The sequence below is a fragment of the Neopelma chrysocephalum genome, unplaced genomic scaffold (genome assembly GCF_003984885.1).
Source record: "Neopelma chrysocephalum unplaced genomic scaffold, ASM398488v2 Primary Assembly neopelma1_381, whole genome shotgun sequence".
Lineage (NCBI taxonomy): Eukaryota > Metazoa > Chordata > Aves > Passeriformes > Pipridae > Neopelma > Neopelma chrysocephalum.
The window spans coordinates 467,960-487,387 of NW_020898045.1; the positions used below are offsets into that span (position 1 = coordinate 467,960).

General features: G+C 37.6%; 1 protein-coding gene across 2 annotated transcripts in view; it reads left to right on the top strand.

Moving 5' to 3' along the window:
- SHANK2 (SH3 and multiple ankyrin repeat domains 2) overlaps nucleotides 1-19,428 on the top strand; it is a 318,764-nt gene that overhangs the window by 120,976 nt on the left and 178,360 nt on the right. For both annotated transcript variants that reach the window (XM_027706520.1, XM_027706521.1), the window contains 2 exons: nucleotides 1,609-1,778; nucleotides 14,603-14,716. In XM_027706520.1, coding sequence (XP_027562321.1) covers nucleotides 1,609-1,778; nucleotides 14,603-14,716 — 284 coding nt within the window. The remainder of the gene's footprint in view (nucleotides 1-1,608; nucleotides 1,779-14,602; nucleotides 14,717-19,428) is intronic.

Below are 19,428 nucleotides of genomic sequence, written 5' to 3' on the forward strand. Positions count from 1 at the left end.
TGAGAAGTTATGCATTCATTGTGTGGGTTAAATGTGTCATTTCCCTTTTCTCCTTCAGTAAGGGAGAAAATGAATGTATCTTCTGTGATAGCAGTTAAAGTAGATGCTGGGAGAAAACATTGTGAATAGCTGCTACCAGACGAGGCAGAAACACAGCTTGATGCAAGTGGAAATCGGATGTGTAGCAACAGTTTATAGATCTGGATTTTTTTATGGTGATGACTGTTCCTTCACTTACAAGGAAAAAGAAACAGAGCAAAGAACTGAAAACCAAACGACAAAGAACTGAAGACCAAAACCAGTCTTTCTTTAAACGACTGTGAGAGTTGGCTGAGGTTTCTGATGCAAAATCCTTCGTAGGTATGCAACCAGAACTCACTGTTAAACTCCTAAGTATCATTATTAGCACCTCGTCACAGTAATGGAAGAACAGAACTAGGTGAAAAGGGGATCCTATTCCAAACGGTGAAGAAATTACAGCAGGAAAATGGAAGTGTTCCTGATATGAAGGATTCACTGTGTTTGGGTTCTTCTGTACCCACCGACTTATTGACTACTATTTTGGTAGTAAATTGGTTAAAAAAACCAAAAAGGGTGAAAACCCAGCAAACTCTAGCCCTTTTATTTCATTTTACTTAAAGCAGTTTATTTTCTTACAAGAAAGGAAGCAGAGTGTTAAAATGCTAAATCACCATTAAATGAGCCTTCTTCCTTTGGTATACTATTTTTTCCTTCAAATCTTTATTAACATTCTCCTTTCTCATGAATATTTTCTGGTTTTGGACTCTCTGTGTAAGACCTCAAGTTTTAATGTTGGGTTTTTTTGAGTTCAGTAGCAGTGTACTGCAAGTTTGTTATGTTATCTCCTATAGGTTTCCCACTCTCTTTAATATTTGCCTCTTTTTGTGTTTTTGTGACAGTTCATTTGTTTTTCTACAGGTTTGGTAATGATCTTATACATTTTTCACCACCTTTCAATAAGTTCTTCTTCATATACCATAAGTGTGTTGGTTGATGAGCTGTGGCTTGTTCTGAAGTCATTGAGTGAGTTAGTGTTTGCCATCAAGAAAAAGTGATATTTTGGAGAATATTTGCCATAAGCACCATGCTTTGTGAAGGTCTAAATTTAGCTCCAGGCTTTGGAGTGATGAAATAACTTGATTATTCAATCCATTTAGTTAATAATTCAGTTGTCTCACTTGTTCATTCAAAGATATCCATTCTCAACAATAATTGTAAATACTGAGGTTTTCAAGTCATTCTGACAAATGGAGGTTCTGGTAATGTATGATTTGCATATAAATTTTCAATTTCATTAGTCTCTATGAATGTGCAAGCTTAATTTGCAGAAAAACTAAAAACTTTAATGTTGTGTATTTTCTGTTCCAGGACATTATGGTCAGGTGAATATTGATCATGTTTCATATTGAAAGACTGCAACCATTAAAAGCTTCTGTTTGGCATGAAAACCATGTGTTTTTTCTGCAGAGTTAGATGTCTCACTGGAAGACAATTAATTTGCTTAATTTAATCCTGCTAATGTGATGGTAAATGATTAACTTTCCCGTTTTAAATAAGCTGTTAATGATGTTTAATTTCAATTTCCAGTGCCGTTTACAGTCCTAGTGCCAACAAGGATACGCTGTCTGCCTTGGATTATCAGGGTCCCAAACGGAAGCTTTACAGTGCTGTACCCGGAAGACTTTTTATTGTAGTAAAGCCATATCAACCTCAAGGGGAAGGGGAAATTCACCTGCACAAAGGAGACAGAGTCAAAGGTGAGTACCTAGTTAATTTTGAATAGGCATTTTTCTTCTGCTAGATGGAAATTTTGTTAAAAATTCTAAATTGGAGAGGAAATAACCTGTTCAGTAGAAGTGCTTTTATGCATTTGTTTCTTTACAGGGTATTTTGCTCCTAGCTGTGTTTTGGAACCAATGCATATTTAGCCACCATTTTAACTTCAAAGTCCTCCTAAAAATCCGAAGTTTGTACAGTAATAGCAGCATTGTCTCTTACCCAGAGCAGGTAATATACTTCTGTAGTCATTACAGAACGACCACTCCAGGGCTTTGAAAGGCTGTAAACATGTCAGCTGTCTAAACAGATCAGGAGGGAAACAGGGATAAGAGCAGCTCTGTTTTAAGCCCTTTCCTCATGGAACAATTTATTGGCTAAGTAGAAAATGTCCCCTCATGAGACTCAGTATAAGTAGGTAGGTAGAATCTACTGCAAACATTTCGTGGAGGAAGCATGGTGGTGCATGTTTAATTTCTGTCCACTGGGGCTCTTCCCCAGCTAAGACTGTGCTTACATCAAGGCCAAACTTTGTGTTATTATTTTGAAGGCACTAAGTACATCCGCATACAGATGAGAAAGTGGGTGATGTGGTGTACAGGACTCACCTTCCTGAGGGTGAGGTGTGATGCAGCTTCAGCTCTGATTTTGCACATCCAGGTAAAACTAGTCATGGAATAAAAAAAGACTTTTTCAAGCCATACAAATCAAACAACAGTTGTGGAAATCAAACAAAAGGGAATAAATTCAGTGTCCTAAATAAAAGTGTTAAGCTCCTGCAAATTTTTTTGCAATGGAAACCACTTATCTCACAAAGGAAAACTTCAAATACCTCCTCCCTTGAGCCTGCAAAGAGTAGTTGGAAAAAAACTAGGGAGCCATTAGAAGGTATATTTGCATTTTTATTTTTGGAGGTACTGATTCTGAAGCGTTTGTGGGTTTAATAATTTTTGTTAACTCAGAAGGTGTAGGACAGAACTCTGAAGAACACTGCACTTGAAGATAATACATGTGCAAGATTCATTTTATTTGCAAGAATGAAGGAGGAAGGTTAAACTTAGGAGAGTCTGTAGGGCTGAAAAGATAATTTTACTGTTCTCAAGATTGTTCCCTAATCAGGTAGGAAGGAGTGATTATAATTTCCCAGTTAATGGAAGTTATCTAGGCTAGAGTCAAGTAGAAGGCAAACTCTGAGGTTGTGGAATTGCTTGGGAATGCCAAATATCAAATTTGACAGCTTTGAATGTTTGGGAACCAGCTTTGCAGGCATACAGTGGTGAGAATAAATGCAAGACAAGTAATGCATAATAACTTCCTAAAAGCCTTCAGGTATCAAAAGAATGGATATGATCTAGAGAGAGGTAAAGTTACATTATGAGTAAGTGTCATGTAATAATATAAAGCAAATTAAAAGCAAATGTGATGTTTTCACACCTCTACAAAAGAACACTGGCTCTTTGGCTAAAATGGGAAGGTCTGGGGTCTTCTGTGTAGAGTTTGGAGTTCTCACTGGAAGGGTGAAGGAACAAGGCAGTTGAGAAAGATGCTTGTTGGGCAGTTACATGAAAATGAAAAAAATGATTAAAAGAAAAAGGAGAGAGACTTAAGCACACCCCAGAGCTCTTTGCTTATTTATAATCTCTGGAATTTGATTATAGCAGGAAAAATTGCCGGTACCTATAAAGGATGAAATTTTGGAGGCCATGAGTGGTAGTAAATAACTTTCTGAGTGTGTCTGCAGGGATCTAGGAAGAGTCAAAAGACAAAAAATGACTGCTGTTGAGCACCATCATCTCTTCTTTGGGGGATCTTGTACACAGAGGTGTTCTTGTTGGATTTAATTATGTAGGAATATTTTTGTTCTGTAGAGGATGTAAGATCAACATAGATTCTTCTCACTAGAATAAGACAATAGACACTCCAGGCTCCAGGCAGTTCTGGAGAAAGACAAGATCGAAACTGTGTGTCCTGGCAAAAGAGGAAACACTGTAACAGCTTGCTTGGGACATCGAATTTTTTAGTCATTCATCATCTGGCTGCTGGTTCGCATCGGGATTTGAGACTACTATATGCAAAAATATCCCAAGAATAAGGAGTTTAAATTCAATTTCAAGGAAGAGTTTAATATTTTAAAAAGATTAATTCAGGACCCCTTGGTTCTAAGTTGTTATAATTAGTCCACATTTCAAATTTTCTTACTGTGGTTTGATCTAAGTGTGAGACCAATGATTTTTGTGGGGGCAGCAACCAATGGATGTCAAAATGCTGAAATAAAAAATGAGATTATGGCTGGGTTTTTTTTAATTATTATTATTTCTGGGAAAAATGTAAATTTATGGAAGAAAACCTATAAAGTAATTATTACTGTTAACAAAGGGGGGACATGCCCATCCAACATCAAATCATCCCTGCAGCGGTTATTTTTTCAGCTTCAAGAATATGGTTTGCACTTAGAATTAAAATCTGGTAGAGGTCTAGCTTTTCCAGGTATGTTTGTTTTAAATCATTTTAGAGAACTTTGCTGCAGTAAAGCCTAGTGAGGTTTCTATAGATGTCAGCCTGCTTTCAGGGAGTTTGGAAAAAGAACAAGTCTACAAAGGGAATTTCAGAGCTAGTGCTTAGGATTAAATCTTATGAAACATAATTTAAGGCTGTTTGCATGGCAGGGCTGGGACACTGTATGACACTCTCAGTGCTATCAAAGGAGAAATTTCCAGAACAAGATTAAATCCTATTTTATGTTACCATGTCAATGGTTCCTCAGTTGCCACGAAAAAATATGTCAGAATGAACACAGCAAGGTCATGTAGAGAACAAAGAGTTCAGGCAAAAAGACAGTGATACTTTAAAAAGGTCTCAGTTGTGTAACAGTGTTGAAGAAGCCACTCAAACCTAGCATTTGTGTCAAAAATCCAGGTCCAGTTAAACCTGGATTCCTGTCCCTGTTTCAGTAAAAATGTATTTATTTATAGAGAATAAGTGTAGTGATAGGACAAGGGGGAATGGGTTTAAGCTGAAAGATGGTAGATTTAGACTAGATTTTAGGAAGAAATTCACTCCTGTGTAGGTGGTGAGGCCCTGGCAGAGGTTACCCAGAGAAGCAACTTGCTGTGTGCAGTACTTGGAAGGAATGAAAGAACAATAAACCCCACGGAATTCAATTTTTCCTCACTTTGGAAACACTTTCCCCTCACATTTGAAAAACAAAAGCTTTGTCTTAGCCCTTCTCCTCTGCCAAATTGGTAACTGCACTGTTCTTATAGTACGCTGATGCCAAAATCCTGCCGCCTTGGATTGTTTTGGGGAATTCAAATGTGTTTTGGCACTTGCTGTGGGGTTCTGACCCATGTGCAGTCTGACCCCGGGGAGATGCTCGTCACATGTTCATCCCATGAGACTAATCACAGTAAAGATGTAGCAAGGCATTTATTATAGGGATAAAAACCAGAACAACATATTAGAGAAAGGGATTAGTTGGGAAATGTTTTTATGGATTTTCTCTTTAGACTTGGTAGAATTAGAAGGGTCACAGAGAGAGGGATGGATTCCTAGACTCTTGATGAAAAGTGTTTTCATCAGATGGAGAGGAAGCCGGATTTTTTTCCTTTCTAAAACTGGTAGAAGTGCATGAGTGACAATAGTTCACAGTATGTGATACAAGGAAGCTGCTCAGAGAAATCTGTGAATGGGTAAGGTTCAAAGAAAATGTAAACTTAACATTGGTTTTAAACTAAAATGGACTTGTATTAATAGGATATTACGTAGCCTGTACCAAAATACCTGCTTTATTTTTAGTTGTTAGTCATACACGCTGACATCATTTGTGTGTCTCCGCACTTGAGAAGAGAGCCATGGCTGTTGTAAAAATAAATCTGATATCTTTGTTTGTACCAGAACTATCCTAATCTTATGTTTTCACATAAATGAAGTTTTATTCCTCGCTGAAACAATTTTAATTTATTTTGTTTCTTTCTTCATTCTATGTGTAAAAATCCATAGCAACAAATCTGCCCCAATCCAAATGCACACACATGTATATAAAGTATCTGTAAAATGAATTTAAATCAGCTTTCGCATTCCTAAATTGAACTCTTACACTGGAAATCAAGTGGTCTCTTTTATGACAAAACTCAGAGGCATGAAGAGAATGTAATACTCTACAGTTCTTTGTGACAATAGAATTAACAGTTTTCTTTGCCATGGAGATAAAGCAATAGAGAAGTATCTGTGTATTCTTGAGAAGGTCACCTGTGTTTCTAATCTGCCCACCTTGTTGGGAAGGTAACAGGTCTGAGTTCCAGGTGCCAGTCAACATGATTCGGACAGTCTCTGGTCACCTGCAAACAAAACAATCAAAATGTGTTATATTAAAACATACCTGAAATGCATATGAATTATTCTTCACTGACCTAGAAAGAAAGAACCTGCATGGTTGCCTGATTCAAATACTTTGAGAGCTTCTGTAGTCTCACCCTGCTCACAGGTTTGGTTTTTTTTATAGAATCCCAGAATGGTTTGGGTTGGAGAGGACCTTAAAGACCACTTAGTTTCCCCCTCCTGCCATGGGCAGAGACACCTTCTCCTAGCCCAGGTTGCTCCAAGCCCTGTCCAACCTGGCCTTGAACACTTTCAGGGATGGGGCAGCCACAGCTCCTCTGGGCATACAGTTCCAGTAGCTCACCACCCTCACAGGGAAGAATTTCGTCTTAATATCCCATCTAAATCCACCCTCTGTCAGTTTGAAGCCATTGCCCCTTGTCCTGCCACTATCTCCCTGTAAAAAAGGTCCCCTTCCAACCCAAGCCATTCTATAATTCTCTGATATGACTTTCCCTCTCTTATGTAAGCTCTCTTTAGGTACTGACAGGCTGCAATGAGATTTCCCCAACCCCTTCTTTTTTCCAGGCTGAACAACCCCAACTCTCTCAACCTGTTTCCACAGCAGAGGTGCTCCAGCCCCCTGAGCACCTTCATGGCCTCCCCTGCACCTGCTCTAACAGATCCATGTCTTTCTTGTGCTGAGGACTCCAGACCTGGATGCCAGCACTCCAGGTGGAGTCTCAGGAGAGCAGAGCAGAGGGGGAGATTCCCCTCCCCCTCAACTTGCTTACAGTATAGTTTGTCCATCTGTAAATTTTTGTTTCCTGCCCTGATATTGCTACCTCCTGTCCTTCACTTGGGAGCCAAACAGAATACAGGCTAGTTTTGGGAAATGCTCAGTTTCTTTAGCTCTTACTGTAATTAAACAACTTTTCTAGTGCTTAGCATCTAGAAAAATGGGGAGTTATTTCAGTATCTCAAATATGCTCCAACAGACCTTTTCATGAACCTTGTGAGATGCCTCCTGTGCAGGCACAGTCTGCACATCAGAGAAGAGTTTACCACAACCAAGATCTGCTCTGAACTACATTCCTTAGGGTCAGAGAAACAGTAGTAATTCAGTAGCAGTGATTCAAGCATCTGTTCTGGGCAGGAAGTCAGTAGTTCTCTGCATTAGAAATATTGACCCTTGTGACACTGCTTTTATTTCAGCATGATCTCAGCCAGTAGGGCAATCCAAATATATCACTAACATTTTCATTTCTCATGAAATCTACTTGTAAGTCATTTTGAAAAAGAAAGATTATTAAACCCCTGCTGTGCTTGAAGATACTGCCAACAGGCAGTGCCTGTGGGCAGAAGGGAAGTTGGTCTCCCAGGCTTTTGTGCTTGTTAGATTAGTAAATAAAATCCTGGAAAGGGAAGAGCCTCAGAAATGCTGTTTTGTTTCTTCAAGAGCATTTTGTACCTTGTGTGGATAAGTGTGGCAGCAAAATTTGACCTAAGAGGTTTGCATAAGTATTGATTTGCTGCTCTTTCATGTGAAGGGTGGAATGAATATGAAGTGGAATACTAATCTTATCCAGATTCATTGGTCTGTTTTGCTTCCTTACTGTCTCCTTACTTGTTTGGTTTGATTTAAATTCATAACACAATAAATTATGACTTGTCACAGATAATATCCCAACTCATTTCTTCAAGTTGCTTGTACCTGAAGAGCAGGAGAGAGTAGTGCTATCAAAGTGTTGTAACAAAGACATGGCCTTGCTCCTGCTCCAGCAGAAGAGCTGGCTTTGCTGTCAAGGCTGTGAGGAAGTGATTAGGATGTAAAAGCATCCACAAATTCCTGTTGTCTTCACTCTTGGCTACTTTAAGACAGCCTTTCTCGAGTAGTCAGCAAGTGGCCTGAAATATTCAGGAGACAGAGTACCAGAAGCTGTGAATGTCGTATGAGTGCACTAACGTAGTCCAACACAATAGTACAGGCTCTACATCTAAGCTGATTTGGGACCTCCTCTTAATTAATTCTCTCTGCTCTGCATCCTCCTGATCTGAAGTTTGTACATCACAGTGGAGAAAAGCAAATTTGACTCTGTCTGCACTTTCCTCAAAAGAGATGGTGATCAGCGTTACAAACAGATGGATTTCTGTAATGCTTGATTTGAATTTCTGATCAAAATTCAAATCAGTGCACAAGATTTGTTTCTTATCCTCTTTTTCTCTCTCCTTCACTTCCTCAAAACTATTTAACAGACACCTAAACAATACAGAAAAGACAATATTCATAGAAAGTTGTTGGAAAAGATAAAAAAGGGAAAAAAACCCACAGGGCCAAATGTTAAACAGCAGAGCTCACTCGGTTCTATTTCAATTGAGCTGTATTTCCTCAGATTTAGAGGGTTATGTGCAGATTGCTGTGTTTGTAGATTTTGATGTAGCAAGTAGTCACTTAGGTTGCCTCTGTTAGTAGTCACTGTTGTCTTCTCATCCCAAGGTCCTCTTCCTGAATGTTGCTTGTTAGCACCATCCTTTTCTTGAGAAATTAGGGATGATAAAAGATGAAAAGCTGTTTTAAGTTAGGATCTAGTCTGACTCTGACTATGGCCACCGTGGTTTGGGCTGGTAACAGGCACCCAAAACCTGAGACTGACAGGACATAGGCAGGAGATTTGCAGATGAGCTTAGAGTATGGCAGTGAGACACTTGGGAGAAGTCGGATGATTTTGGGTAAAGTAGGTAAGGCAGTTTTTCAGGTAAACAGCAGAATCACTTGGATTACACCAAAGGTTAACTCCTTGAAGCCACATTTGAATCACACTTTTGTTTTGGAGGCAAAACTGGGAGTTAAATGTAAGTTCAAGAGGTGTGGAGTATTTTCTGTCTCTGTTATTTCCCTAATTTGGTTTCTCTGTGAGGTTCTGTAGCCCAGGGTGGGAAAGAACTGCTGAATTTCCTTCTCCACAAAAAGAAACATCTGTGGAGCCACAGTCCGATCTGACTGCTCAGGTCAATTAGACAGAATCATTAACTACAGATACAAGAGGTTTTCCTTCCAGATTGTACATGGGCTGCACAAGAACATTTCCTACGTGGCAGCTGGGGCACAGTCACTTTTTTGCCTGCTGGAGCACTTAAACTGGTTGTCATCAGGGTGATAGGCAATGATTTCCACCCCGATCCTGCTGCACTGACCCCAAGATACGTCAGTCTCTCTTAAGTCTTTGGGAGCCAGAACTGGTCAGCCAGATCCTGCCCATCATTAATCACAGGCAGGGAGGGAGGAATTGCTATCAGGAACAAGTGGAGTTAGAGAAAGAAACAGAGTAAGAAAACTATCTCTCTTTAAGAGACAACAAGATTAAGAACTGTCACCTGGAAGTTCTTGTCTTAATAGTGTTTTTGATTTACCTGGTAGTAAATGCAGCAAAAATAGATCAAACACTGAATTTTTGTTTAAATTTCTACCTATACTTAGGAAATAAGTTGCCATTACAACTCAAGGTGAGAAGCATGTATTTTTAAGTTGTAGATACTTCAGGGGCTGTTATAAGCAAAATTGGTTTTATCATTGAAATAAGTATTCTTGCAGAGATTGTCATTTGGAAGTTCTCCTTCCAAAGGTAAATGACTGAAAATTTATATCACACGACAGATATTTCAACAAGAGGAAAGCCCAAGTTATAATACTAATTATTCTGAGGTAAAGAACTGGAAATTTGTGCCCACTGGAAATTAAAAATCTACTTTAATTTAAAAAAACAAATCTAGAAGATTGTTATGTCAAGACATAGAACCAGAGTTCAGATTTGCACTGAACTCTTGCTTAGCTAAAATTCAGGTGAAACTCCTTTGTATTTCAAGAGGTAAATGGCATTGTTTTATGAATAGCAGAACAATGGGATGAAGGTAAATACAATTTCATGCTGCAGTTTGAATGGAGGGACACTTTACATTCATTTTGTTAATTTGTCCTTTTTGGTCCTGGTTGTAGAAATGTTCTTTTTTTCCCAGAACACGATCTCTCATTGCCAATCCATATAATTATTTATTTTCCCAGGAATGAAGTTTATAGGAGCACCAAAAATTGATTTAGATGTTACAAAGACATTTCAGGTACATCCTGTAGCAGCTGTAAAACATTGGTCTGAATTTGGCTGTAAATTTCATTGACATTTTTGCAAGTAAGGCTGCGTGGAATAATCCACTCGTTGACATTCCAGTATCTCAAGGAATTTAGAAATAGTAGTCACCATAATTTAATGGGAAAAAATACTCTATCTCTTGATCGTGGCATCATGAAGGGAGCTGTAATGTGGAAGAATACAACTTTTATGTTATTTTGATTAAAGCGATTTTTATAGTATATTAATTAGGCAGTTTGTGATTAGTACATTAATACCAATTACAATATATGCATTGCCAATGGACTTACAAAAGTTACAAAAGACAAAACATTCTATGTTCTGTTCTATAATTTTTTAATATATAATATTGTAAAATATTTCATGTATATAATTTTCTTGTATTTTTCTCTAGACTTTGGCAAAGCAGAATCTGGCTGATTTTAAGTATAATACTTTAAAGACATTAAATTATGAGATCCTGACTGGTACCTGCCTATCCATGTTTTCCTGTTATTCCATTGTTTATTATTTTTCCACGTTTGATTCACAGTTTTGTTCATAGAATTGAACATAATTCTTGTTTTAAACTACACTTTTGTTATGAAAAGGCATACCAGGATTCTTGATGTTACTAGAACCTTAATTTTACTGTTAAAACATCATCTTCTTTTCATGATTTGTGTTGTGTATATAGACACTCTGACCTCCTCTTGCCATAGCAACCACATCTTTCGTTTTTACTAAAAGAAAAGGAAAAACTGCTTGAAATGATAAAGTTTAATTATTAATTTTAGGAAAGTTTTCCTTTGATTTACCGTTGTTATGTCCTTCAGAAGGGAAACTGTTGATTACAAAATCTCTCGCTGTTAACAAATTATCTGTTACAATGAGGCTCTTAAGCAATATTGGGAGAGGGAAGACAGAAATTAAAGCCTCATTCTAAAAAAGCGTTCATGGGTACAAAAGATGAATTACAATCTTATTTATCCTCTAAGTTGCAGTTACCCACCTTGGAGTATGCGAATTGTTGAGAGTTTTTATAGATGTTTAGGTTATTCTGGCCTTGGCTCTTGCTGCAGAATTTTTATAAATGGCACATCTGAAGAAGGTTAATTCAATAATCTAATATCTGAAATATCTGAAGATTATTTCAAGTTTTTTTGGTAGTGCAGAACCACCTAGACCTCAGCATCTACATTTTGAGTACTATGAGCTTATCCTTCACCTCACCAACAATTTATCTCTGTCTCTGTTGTACCCCTGGATATCCCTCATCTCTCTTGTGTCACCTTTGGGCCTCTTGCAGTTCCATCAGCTGTTTCCTTCTTTTCTTGGCCCCCATAATGATGTTTTTCCTTGATAAATCCAAAGCCCTTTGCTGGTAGATGTAATCTTTAGACTGGCTTGAACCAGAGTGGTGAAGGGTGACTGCATTCCAGCAACACCTCATTTCCCCTTCCACTTCTTTGCCATGGATGTTATGTCTTCAGGCAGCACTACATGTATTTTCCCTTTGCTCTTGCTGTTAATAATGGCTAATATTTAATATTTCATGCAATAATGGTCTGAAATGGGTCTAGTTCTGCTCTGGAGTGATCACTTTTTGCCTTGCACTCACTCCCAGATAGACTTAGAAAGCAAATTTCTTCTCCTGTGTCGATTTAGATTGGCTGCTACTACCAATAACACGTGGAATTACTCCATGTGTGTGAAATAACCAACTTCATCCTCACATTGCATCTCTCTTTTTAGAGATGGGAATATCCATGTCATTTGGAGCATCAAAATAGCAAATCTGACAGATTAATAAAATACCAAATTAGGGAAATCTGCCGCAGTCTCTCAGTTTTTGCTCTGATCATCTTCCTAGTTTGTGGGGTGAAATCAGGACTGAGATTCAGTGCTGAAAACTCTCCTCAAAAAAAAAAAGAAAAAAGCTAATTACTGGCAGTAGGAATCTTTTACTGTCTAACATTTTTATATTTCTTTTGGCTGGAGTCCTACGCTCTCTTTTATGACTTGAAGTTAAATCAGTGTATACAGTAGGATCCTACCATAGTTCCATATATATATATATATATATATAGGTTATTATGTTTTCCTAGTTCCTTATGTCATATATAAGAAGTGCATTCTTACGTAAAAGGAGGTTACATTGTTAAAAATGTATTGGAAGCTGCTGACTATTCCATGTTTTTTGGATATATATTGGATGAATGATCAGGCTTCTGTTTTATGTGACACTGAATTATCAGATTGACTATGTGTGTTGATATACAGAGGTTTTAAACATTTTTAAGAACTAGATCAACGTATTTTTCATTAATTATGCCCCATAACATATTTTTATGAAAATAAACAATAAATCCCTAAAAAATTACTGTTTATTAATATTTTATATATATATTGTTTATTTTATTAACACAGTTAAAGAACATGTGGTTTCTTCATTTTTGCTTGCATTTAAGTGTAGAGTTGAAATATTTTCTGCTTTTCTTAACAATATCTAGGGGCGTTAGGGAAACAAACAAAAAAAAAGTCTTGCTAAAATTTTTTTATTCAGCTTAATATTCAGTGTAGAGTTGTTGGAGTACCCTCCCCCATTATCCCATAACTCCCTGGGTAGTTATAGGTTTCCTCATATATGTCAGGAAAGTGTTTCAGAAATTACATTTGGGACCTATCCAGGTGTAGGATTTTTCCTTATTGGATGTTTCCTGGGACTTCTTATTGAGAGTGGTGTGTAAATGTGCATTTCATGAAATCTGTCTCTTGGAATACACTACATTAAAAGGCTTAAAATTGACATATTTATAAACATTTTGCCGTCAAATATTCATGTTAATAGATGTCCGTGCTCTGTAAGTAACACACCAAATTGTTTAGGATTACATTGATGAAAGAAACCTGGGAAACATTTACTTTCAAATGCATCTTTAGAGATTCTGGTGTCTCAAACCAAATTTCTTACTGCCTTTTTAATATTACCATAACAGTTTTTTACTCTTTTTGTTGGGCTACCACTGATTTGATTTTCGTCTTGCTCTGGAATAGTGCAAATCAAGTTCAGACTCAATGCCACTGAGTCACAGCAGTTCCACTGTTGCCGAGTTCAATCACAGTCAGGCAGGGACCAGGATTTTAAAGCCTGGTGTATTTTAACATTGCAAAAAGTGCTGGTGTTGGAGATTATCAAAGTAGCTCTGATCAGGTTAATTACCCCTCCTGTACTGAAATACCCTGCAGAGACATTATTCCAGGTCTTGGAAACCATGTGCACATGTTAGCAAAGATGTGCTTGGGCTCATTAGCCTTGATTTTCAGCAGGGGCAGTTTGGGCTTAGCTGGCACTCAGCAAATGGAACTGGGCTGCCTCAGCTTCCACGAGCTCAGGGACCTCTCTACCCAACACTATGTTTTGTATAGATGTGCTCTGAGGACCTACTAATATGTTTTTGTTGATGATATCACCTTTTATCAATATTAATGTATAGTATCTTTTTAATAGTGCATATATATTCTTCTAGTATATAGTAAACATACAGTGGTTTGTAGGAACTTCTGTAATATTAATTTAAAAATAATACCTAGCAAGTATTTAGAGTCCTTTCATTACCACAAGTCACCTCCAATTGCTTATCAGTAAAAACATGCCTTGTTGTTCTGCAGGCTTTTGTCACAATCCTTGTTGAGTCCTAGAATTAATATCAAGATAATTAGAACTACAGGATAAAGCTTTTTCTCCTGTTGGTAAATCCTTCTCCTCCATCTTGTCATGATCTTCTATTGAGAAAAATCATTGAAATGTTTCAAAAGGCATCTACCTCGTGTATCTCACCTGTGGGAGGTTCATGTGTTTGCTGTGTGCTCAAACCCTTAAATCATATTACTCCACATTGCCAATCTCTGGAGCTGCCCACTTAATAAAATAGCATGTTTCCTTAGAAGGTGGGAAAAATATGGAATATCAGAATATGTATTATTAAAATCCATTTCAACGTGAATTCAGTTTTACAATGAGTTCAATGCTTCGGCTTCATTTGAACAGGCAAGACAACATTTTTTGGTTGTGGTATAACCAAGCATTTATCCTTGAGAAAACTGAAAACGGAAAGAATTGTGTGAGGGCCAAGGAAACTTGTGACAAAAACAAATTTGGGAAGAGGTTACAAAAGCAGACCAGGGAGAGTCACATTTAAAGGTTATTCTTGTGCCCATTTTGGGGGTTACCAGCATTGGAGTTATTGCACATTGGCTTTTACCAACATGATGTTCAGTTATTATTGAATGTGTTATGTATCTAATCTTGTATTTATGGGAGAAGGTAAAGTTTAATGCTCCCTGTGTCTCTCTCTGTTTAGTTCTAAGCATTGGAGAAGGTGGATTCTGGGAAGGCAGCACCCGGGGACATATTGGCTGGTTTCCTGCAGAATGTGTTGAAGAAGTTCAGTGCAAACCCAATGAAAGCAAAGCAGGTAATCAGATCAAGTTCCTGTTGACTCCTGACATGACAAATGCCATGTGTCTGTCTCAGCACTGTGTTGTACAGCAGAGTGTTTATGAAATACTGGTAGTAGGAGAGTTAAATAAAGCTGAGCTGCTGAATTGAAAATTAAGGTGGATTTATTAAGCAGATTTTACTGTCCAAGCAATCAGACTTTCTTCTGAGTGACTACATTGGGTAGCACTGCAAAAGCTTTTACACAGAACTGAGCGTAGACATTTTGTAAAGGATTTTGCTGTATATCATTTTCCTAAAATATGGGAGGGTGGCTAATTAGGCAATTAAATAATGGAAGAAAAACTGGCCACTCATCTCCCAACGTGAGATACTCATACAATGCATTTAGCTATTCATAGCAATAAAGATCCTTTTGTTTGCCTTTTCCTAAATTTTAGAGGAGGCATCCATTAGAGGGATGTCTTATATACATCCTTACTGATGACAAAGGAAATAGAATCAAAAATAGAATCCTCTTTCTCACACATGTGTGTTGCCACAAGTGACTTTAAGCAAGGAGTCTTTATAGTTCTGGTATAATAAAAGAAAAAGAAATCTACATTAAAGCATGTTATTTTAAGAATTACCTCCCATCTCATCATTTCTTTGCTTCTAAGAATTAAGATGTGAGGACATTCTCTCTAATTAAAAGCTCATTATAAATGAGCTCTGAGAATATAATTAACGTTCTCTGGGAGTGGATGCAGTTTTAAATCAACTGTTGATGTGCTTTAGATCTCTGTTGTATTGATTAAGAACTTTTGGCATTGCACAGATGATACACTGAAATTTATGCATCATATCATTCATTCGCAAATGGGGCTTTTTAATGCATGTCATTATAAACCACAAGGTATAATTTTCTTTATGTATATATCTATAGCGACTGTATAAATGTGAGAGTATGGAACAGAATGCACTGGGCAAGGTTCCAGAGTAGTAAGGATTAGGAAATATTTGTAATATTTGAGAGGTATTTTAATTTCATTGTTTTTAGTGGAAGCTGTGGTAAGATGGAATATGAATTTGAGGGATGAGCAGAAGAGGAGGCAAAAAGTTAGCTTTTGGAATATGAAAACTTGAAAAGAATGAATGAGCAAGACATTAGGGACATTGCTCTAGATAACTAAACACTGTGTGACAAGGTTATGCTTTCTTTTCTATTTCCCTTTTGAGAGAGGAAAAGAGGAGGAGGCAAAACCAGATGTAATATTTGGAGAGAATGGAGTTAGACTCTGAGTACAGAGGGAGAACAGTTGTGTAGCTCTTCTAAGGGTTTGAGAACATAAAATTTAAAGATGGAGGTATGTTAAACAGGAGGAGGATTGAGGTTGGAATTGGCCAGTTTAGGAGCAGTGCAGTTTTCAAAATAAGGTGTAAAAAGGGGACCACAATTTGCAATTTTAGTGTGATTTCATTAGTTGGAAGACCAGTGAATTCAGTCAGTGCAACATGAGCTGGTGAAGAGCCACCTGTGAATTGTTCTAAAGGTCCTTCAATAAAACCACTTGGTGGAAAGAATTCAGAAAGATGTGCTTTGTATGAGTAAGTCATCAAAAACACCTCTCTTGAGTCTGTCATGACAACTCTGCATTGAATTTGAGCTGTGCACGTCTCCAAGTCAGAAGAAAATTCTGGGGAGGGCATTAAGTGATGTTCTAAAATACGAAAGAAATTTTGCATCTTTTTAGTGGTTTTGAAGAGAATATAACCACACCTGTCACAAATCCTTAAAGATCTTTCTGAGAAATACTTCAGGAAGTAAATTCAGTCTGTGACAGAATTGCTTTAATATATGACACTATTTTATTTGAGCAAAAATTTCTCTGATCATTTGAAGGAGAATAAAAATTAAAAATTGTCACAAGAATAACAAAAGTATTACCAAAGTTGGAAGCAATAAAATAATATAAACAGAAGCATCTTACAAATTTTTGGAGGTGAAATTATGAAAACTTATGCCACATGTCTGGCAAAACACCAGAGTAATTTATAACTATTTCATACCTTCCGATTGTTTTCCTATTTGCTTATGGTACGGTGTGAATTATAATGGCTAAGGTGTGAATTATAATGGCATCTTTTTTTACCCTAAAAAAGATGAAAATATAATTAAATAGGCACAAAATGGACACTGTGAACTTGTGCACTCCCATATTTTGCTGGGCTCTCCCTGTCCTGCACCCAGAATGAGGTTCAGTGCTCCTCTGTGTAATGTGATAGAGGTTGGAGCTGGGATTATGAAATCTATGAAATGCACAGTATGTGCCATATTATTATTCAAATACGGCATGGAGTGAAAGCAGCTGATGACAGGATTGCTCTGTGCAGTTTGCTGCATCCCCTTTGCATAGGAAACAATGGGAATGAAAGAGGAAAGCTTCACAAGCAAAAATCAGCCAGTACTCCCTCTGAGTACAAATGCAAAAGTAATTTAGAAAAATATGTTAAGCATGGGGAAATGATTAGAAATTAAATTAGGTCTACTGGGATGGCTGAAAGAGCATCAGCTGAGAAACATCACAAACTTGTGCCAGTTGCAAGAATTTGCATCGTGGGCTTTGCAAAGCAGCAGAACTTCTTATGGTAATGATTTCGAAAGTAGATCATTTCAATGTGGAGGAAATGAAGCTCAAACTCAGCCTTTTTCAGACCAGCTCCACAGTAACGGTTCTTTCCCATAAATGAGATTTAGGAACATTTCTTCCAGCAGCTTCCCTTTGCTATTAAGTTAGAACAATAGTGTTTAATAGCAGCTTGTCATGTGCATGCCATGAATGAAAGAGAGAGGAATAGTTCTTGGAAAAAAACAAACCACAATTAAACACTACATGCCCAGTAAAACTGGTGGGCAGGTGTTTCTTGTCATGCTGATGTATAGTCTCACTTATAAGAAAAGTTCAATTTTTAGGGAACTTTATTGCCATCCCGACTGTTGTCTGGAAGTGGGAAGTACAGAACAGCACCTGGTTCCTGTCCTCTCTTCCAAAGTACCATGCCAGCTTGGCAGGTTCTCTTTTCGAAAAAAAAAAGTCATATTGTCTGGCATTAATTCTATTTTCCTTCTTTAATCCTTCATTATTTGAGTCTTGTAGGATTTATTCTGTTATTTTGCTAGGATTGATGCCAGGCTTATGAGCTTCTAATTACCCAGGTTGTCTCATCTGCCCTTTAATAGCACTGGCACAGGACCTGCTGCCTTCCAGTTTGAAGAAGTTCCCTTGACATTTTGAGATCTAATGGAAAAAGAACAACGACAAAGAAAATTATTATCATGATCTGCTAAATTCTTTTGCCTGCTTTTAAAAAAATCCCGACACACAAAACCTTTGTACTATCTCATTTTGAAAAGTGTTTTTAACATTTTCCAGAATTATCTTTGAGTGAGAGTGTTCCTTCAGATGAGATTGGTACAAGATCTTGCTCTTTCCCTGGACAAACACAGAATACAAATGTTACTTATTTACTCTTTCTGCATTGACAGTTTTCCTGTGTTATTCAGTAATGAACCAATTTCATCCTTAAATGTCTTTGTATTCCTAAATATGTTAAGACATACTATTTGGGGTTTTTTTGCTAAAATGTTCTGCTAAAATTGAAAAAAAAGTTTCTCCGACCTAAATTTAAATGTTTCCCTTTACTTTTCTTCCATCAGAGGGTATTACTGCAACTTCAGAGACTTACTACAAAAATGTTCTCTGTTAGACTTGTGATTTTATGCTCCATGTCCTTCAGAATTCAGAGCTATAGATGATCTGATTGCTCATAACCGAGGTGAGGCATTCATTTTCAAGCAAAGAGTTATCTTTAACTGCAGTCTGACTTTATCATTTATTATTCCTTCCTCCCTAATGTGCCTGGAGAACTCTTAGATTTCACAAATGCTACCAAAATGAAGGCAGGCTCAATATGTCTGAGTAATTCTTGCTGTCTTTCAACTCTTGGCCTCCTCAGTGCACTTTTCGTTGAGTTCCAGCCTCATTTTTAATATTGTCCTAGGATGACTTTTCATTCCTTAGCCTCCTCTGTGCATTCTTCTACCCAGTGGCCTTGGGATACACCTTATTAGCAGTTGTAGTAGCTATGGGAGTCCTGGGAGTTTAGTTCAGACTAAATCTAATCCAGGCGTGTGGCTCCAATGACCATTAACAGTCGTTCAAGAACCCATTTTTCCATGTAAGAATCCAAGTCCAAACTCTGAGGTGTCTCAGTCCTGGGGGCTGCGGCAGAGATAGCACTTGCAGAGCACGTTCCTTGCCCAGCTTAAAATGCAAATGTAGATGCTCCCATGCTGACCTCTAGTGTCATTGGTGCTCCCAGCACACACTAAACTGGGATTTCTCTTTCAAAATGCCTCAGAATCATTTAGGTTGGAAAAGACCTCTGAGATCAAGGCCAACCTTTGACTGATCAGCACCTTGACCACTAGACCATAGTACTAAATACCACATCCTGTCCATTCTTGAACACAGTGTCTGTGCTTAAATGTTTGGTGTCACTTACTCCTGAGTTTCCAGCAACTTGAAAATATAATCACGGATTATCCAGTAATACCACAGTTCCCTTGGCCATTTCTTTTTACATATGTAGCTATACACAGCTGTTATAAGCAGAAATTGCAGCATTCCTTATCCAACATTCCCTCTAGATTCCAGGATTTACCAAACAAGCCCAAACTGTATAAAT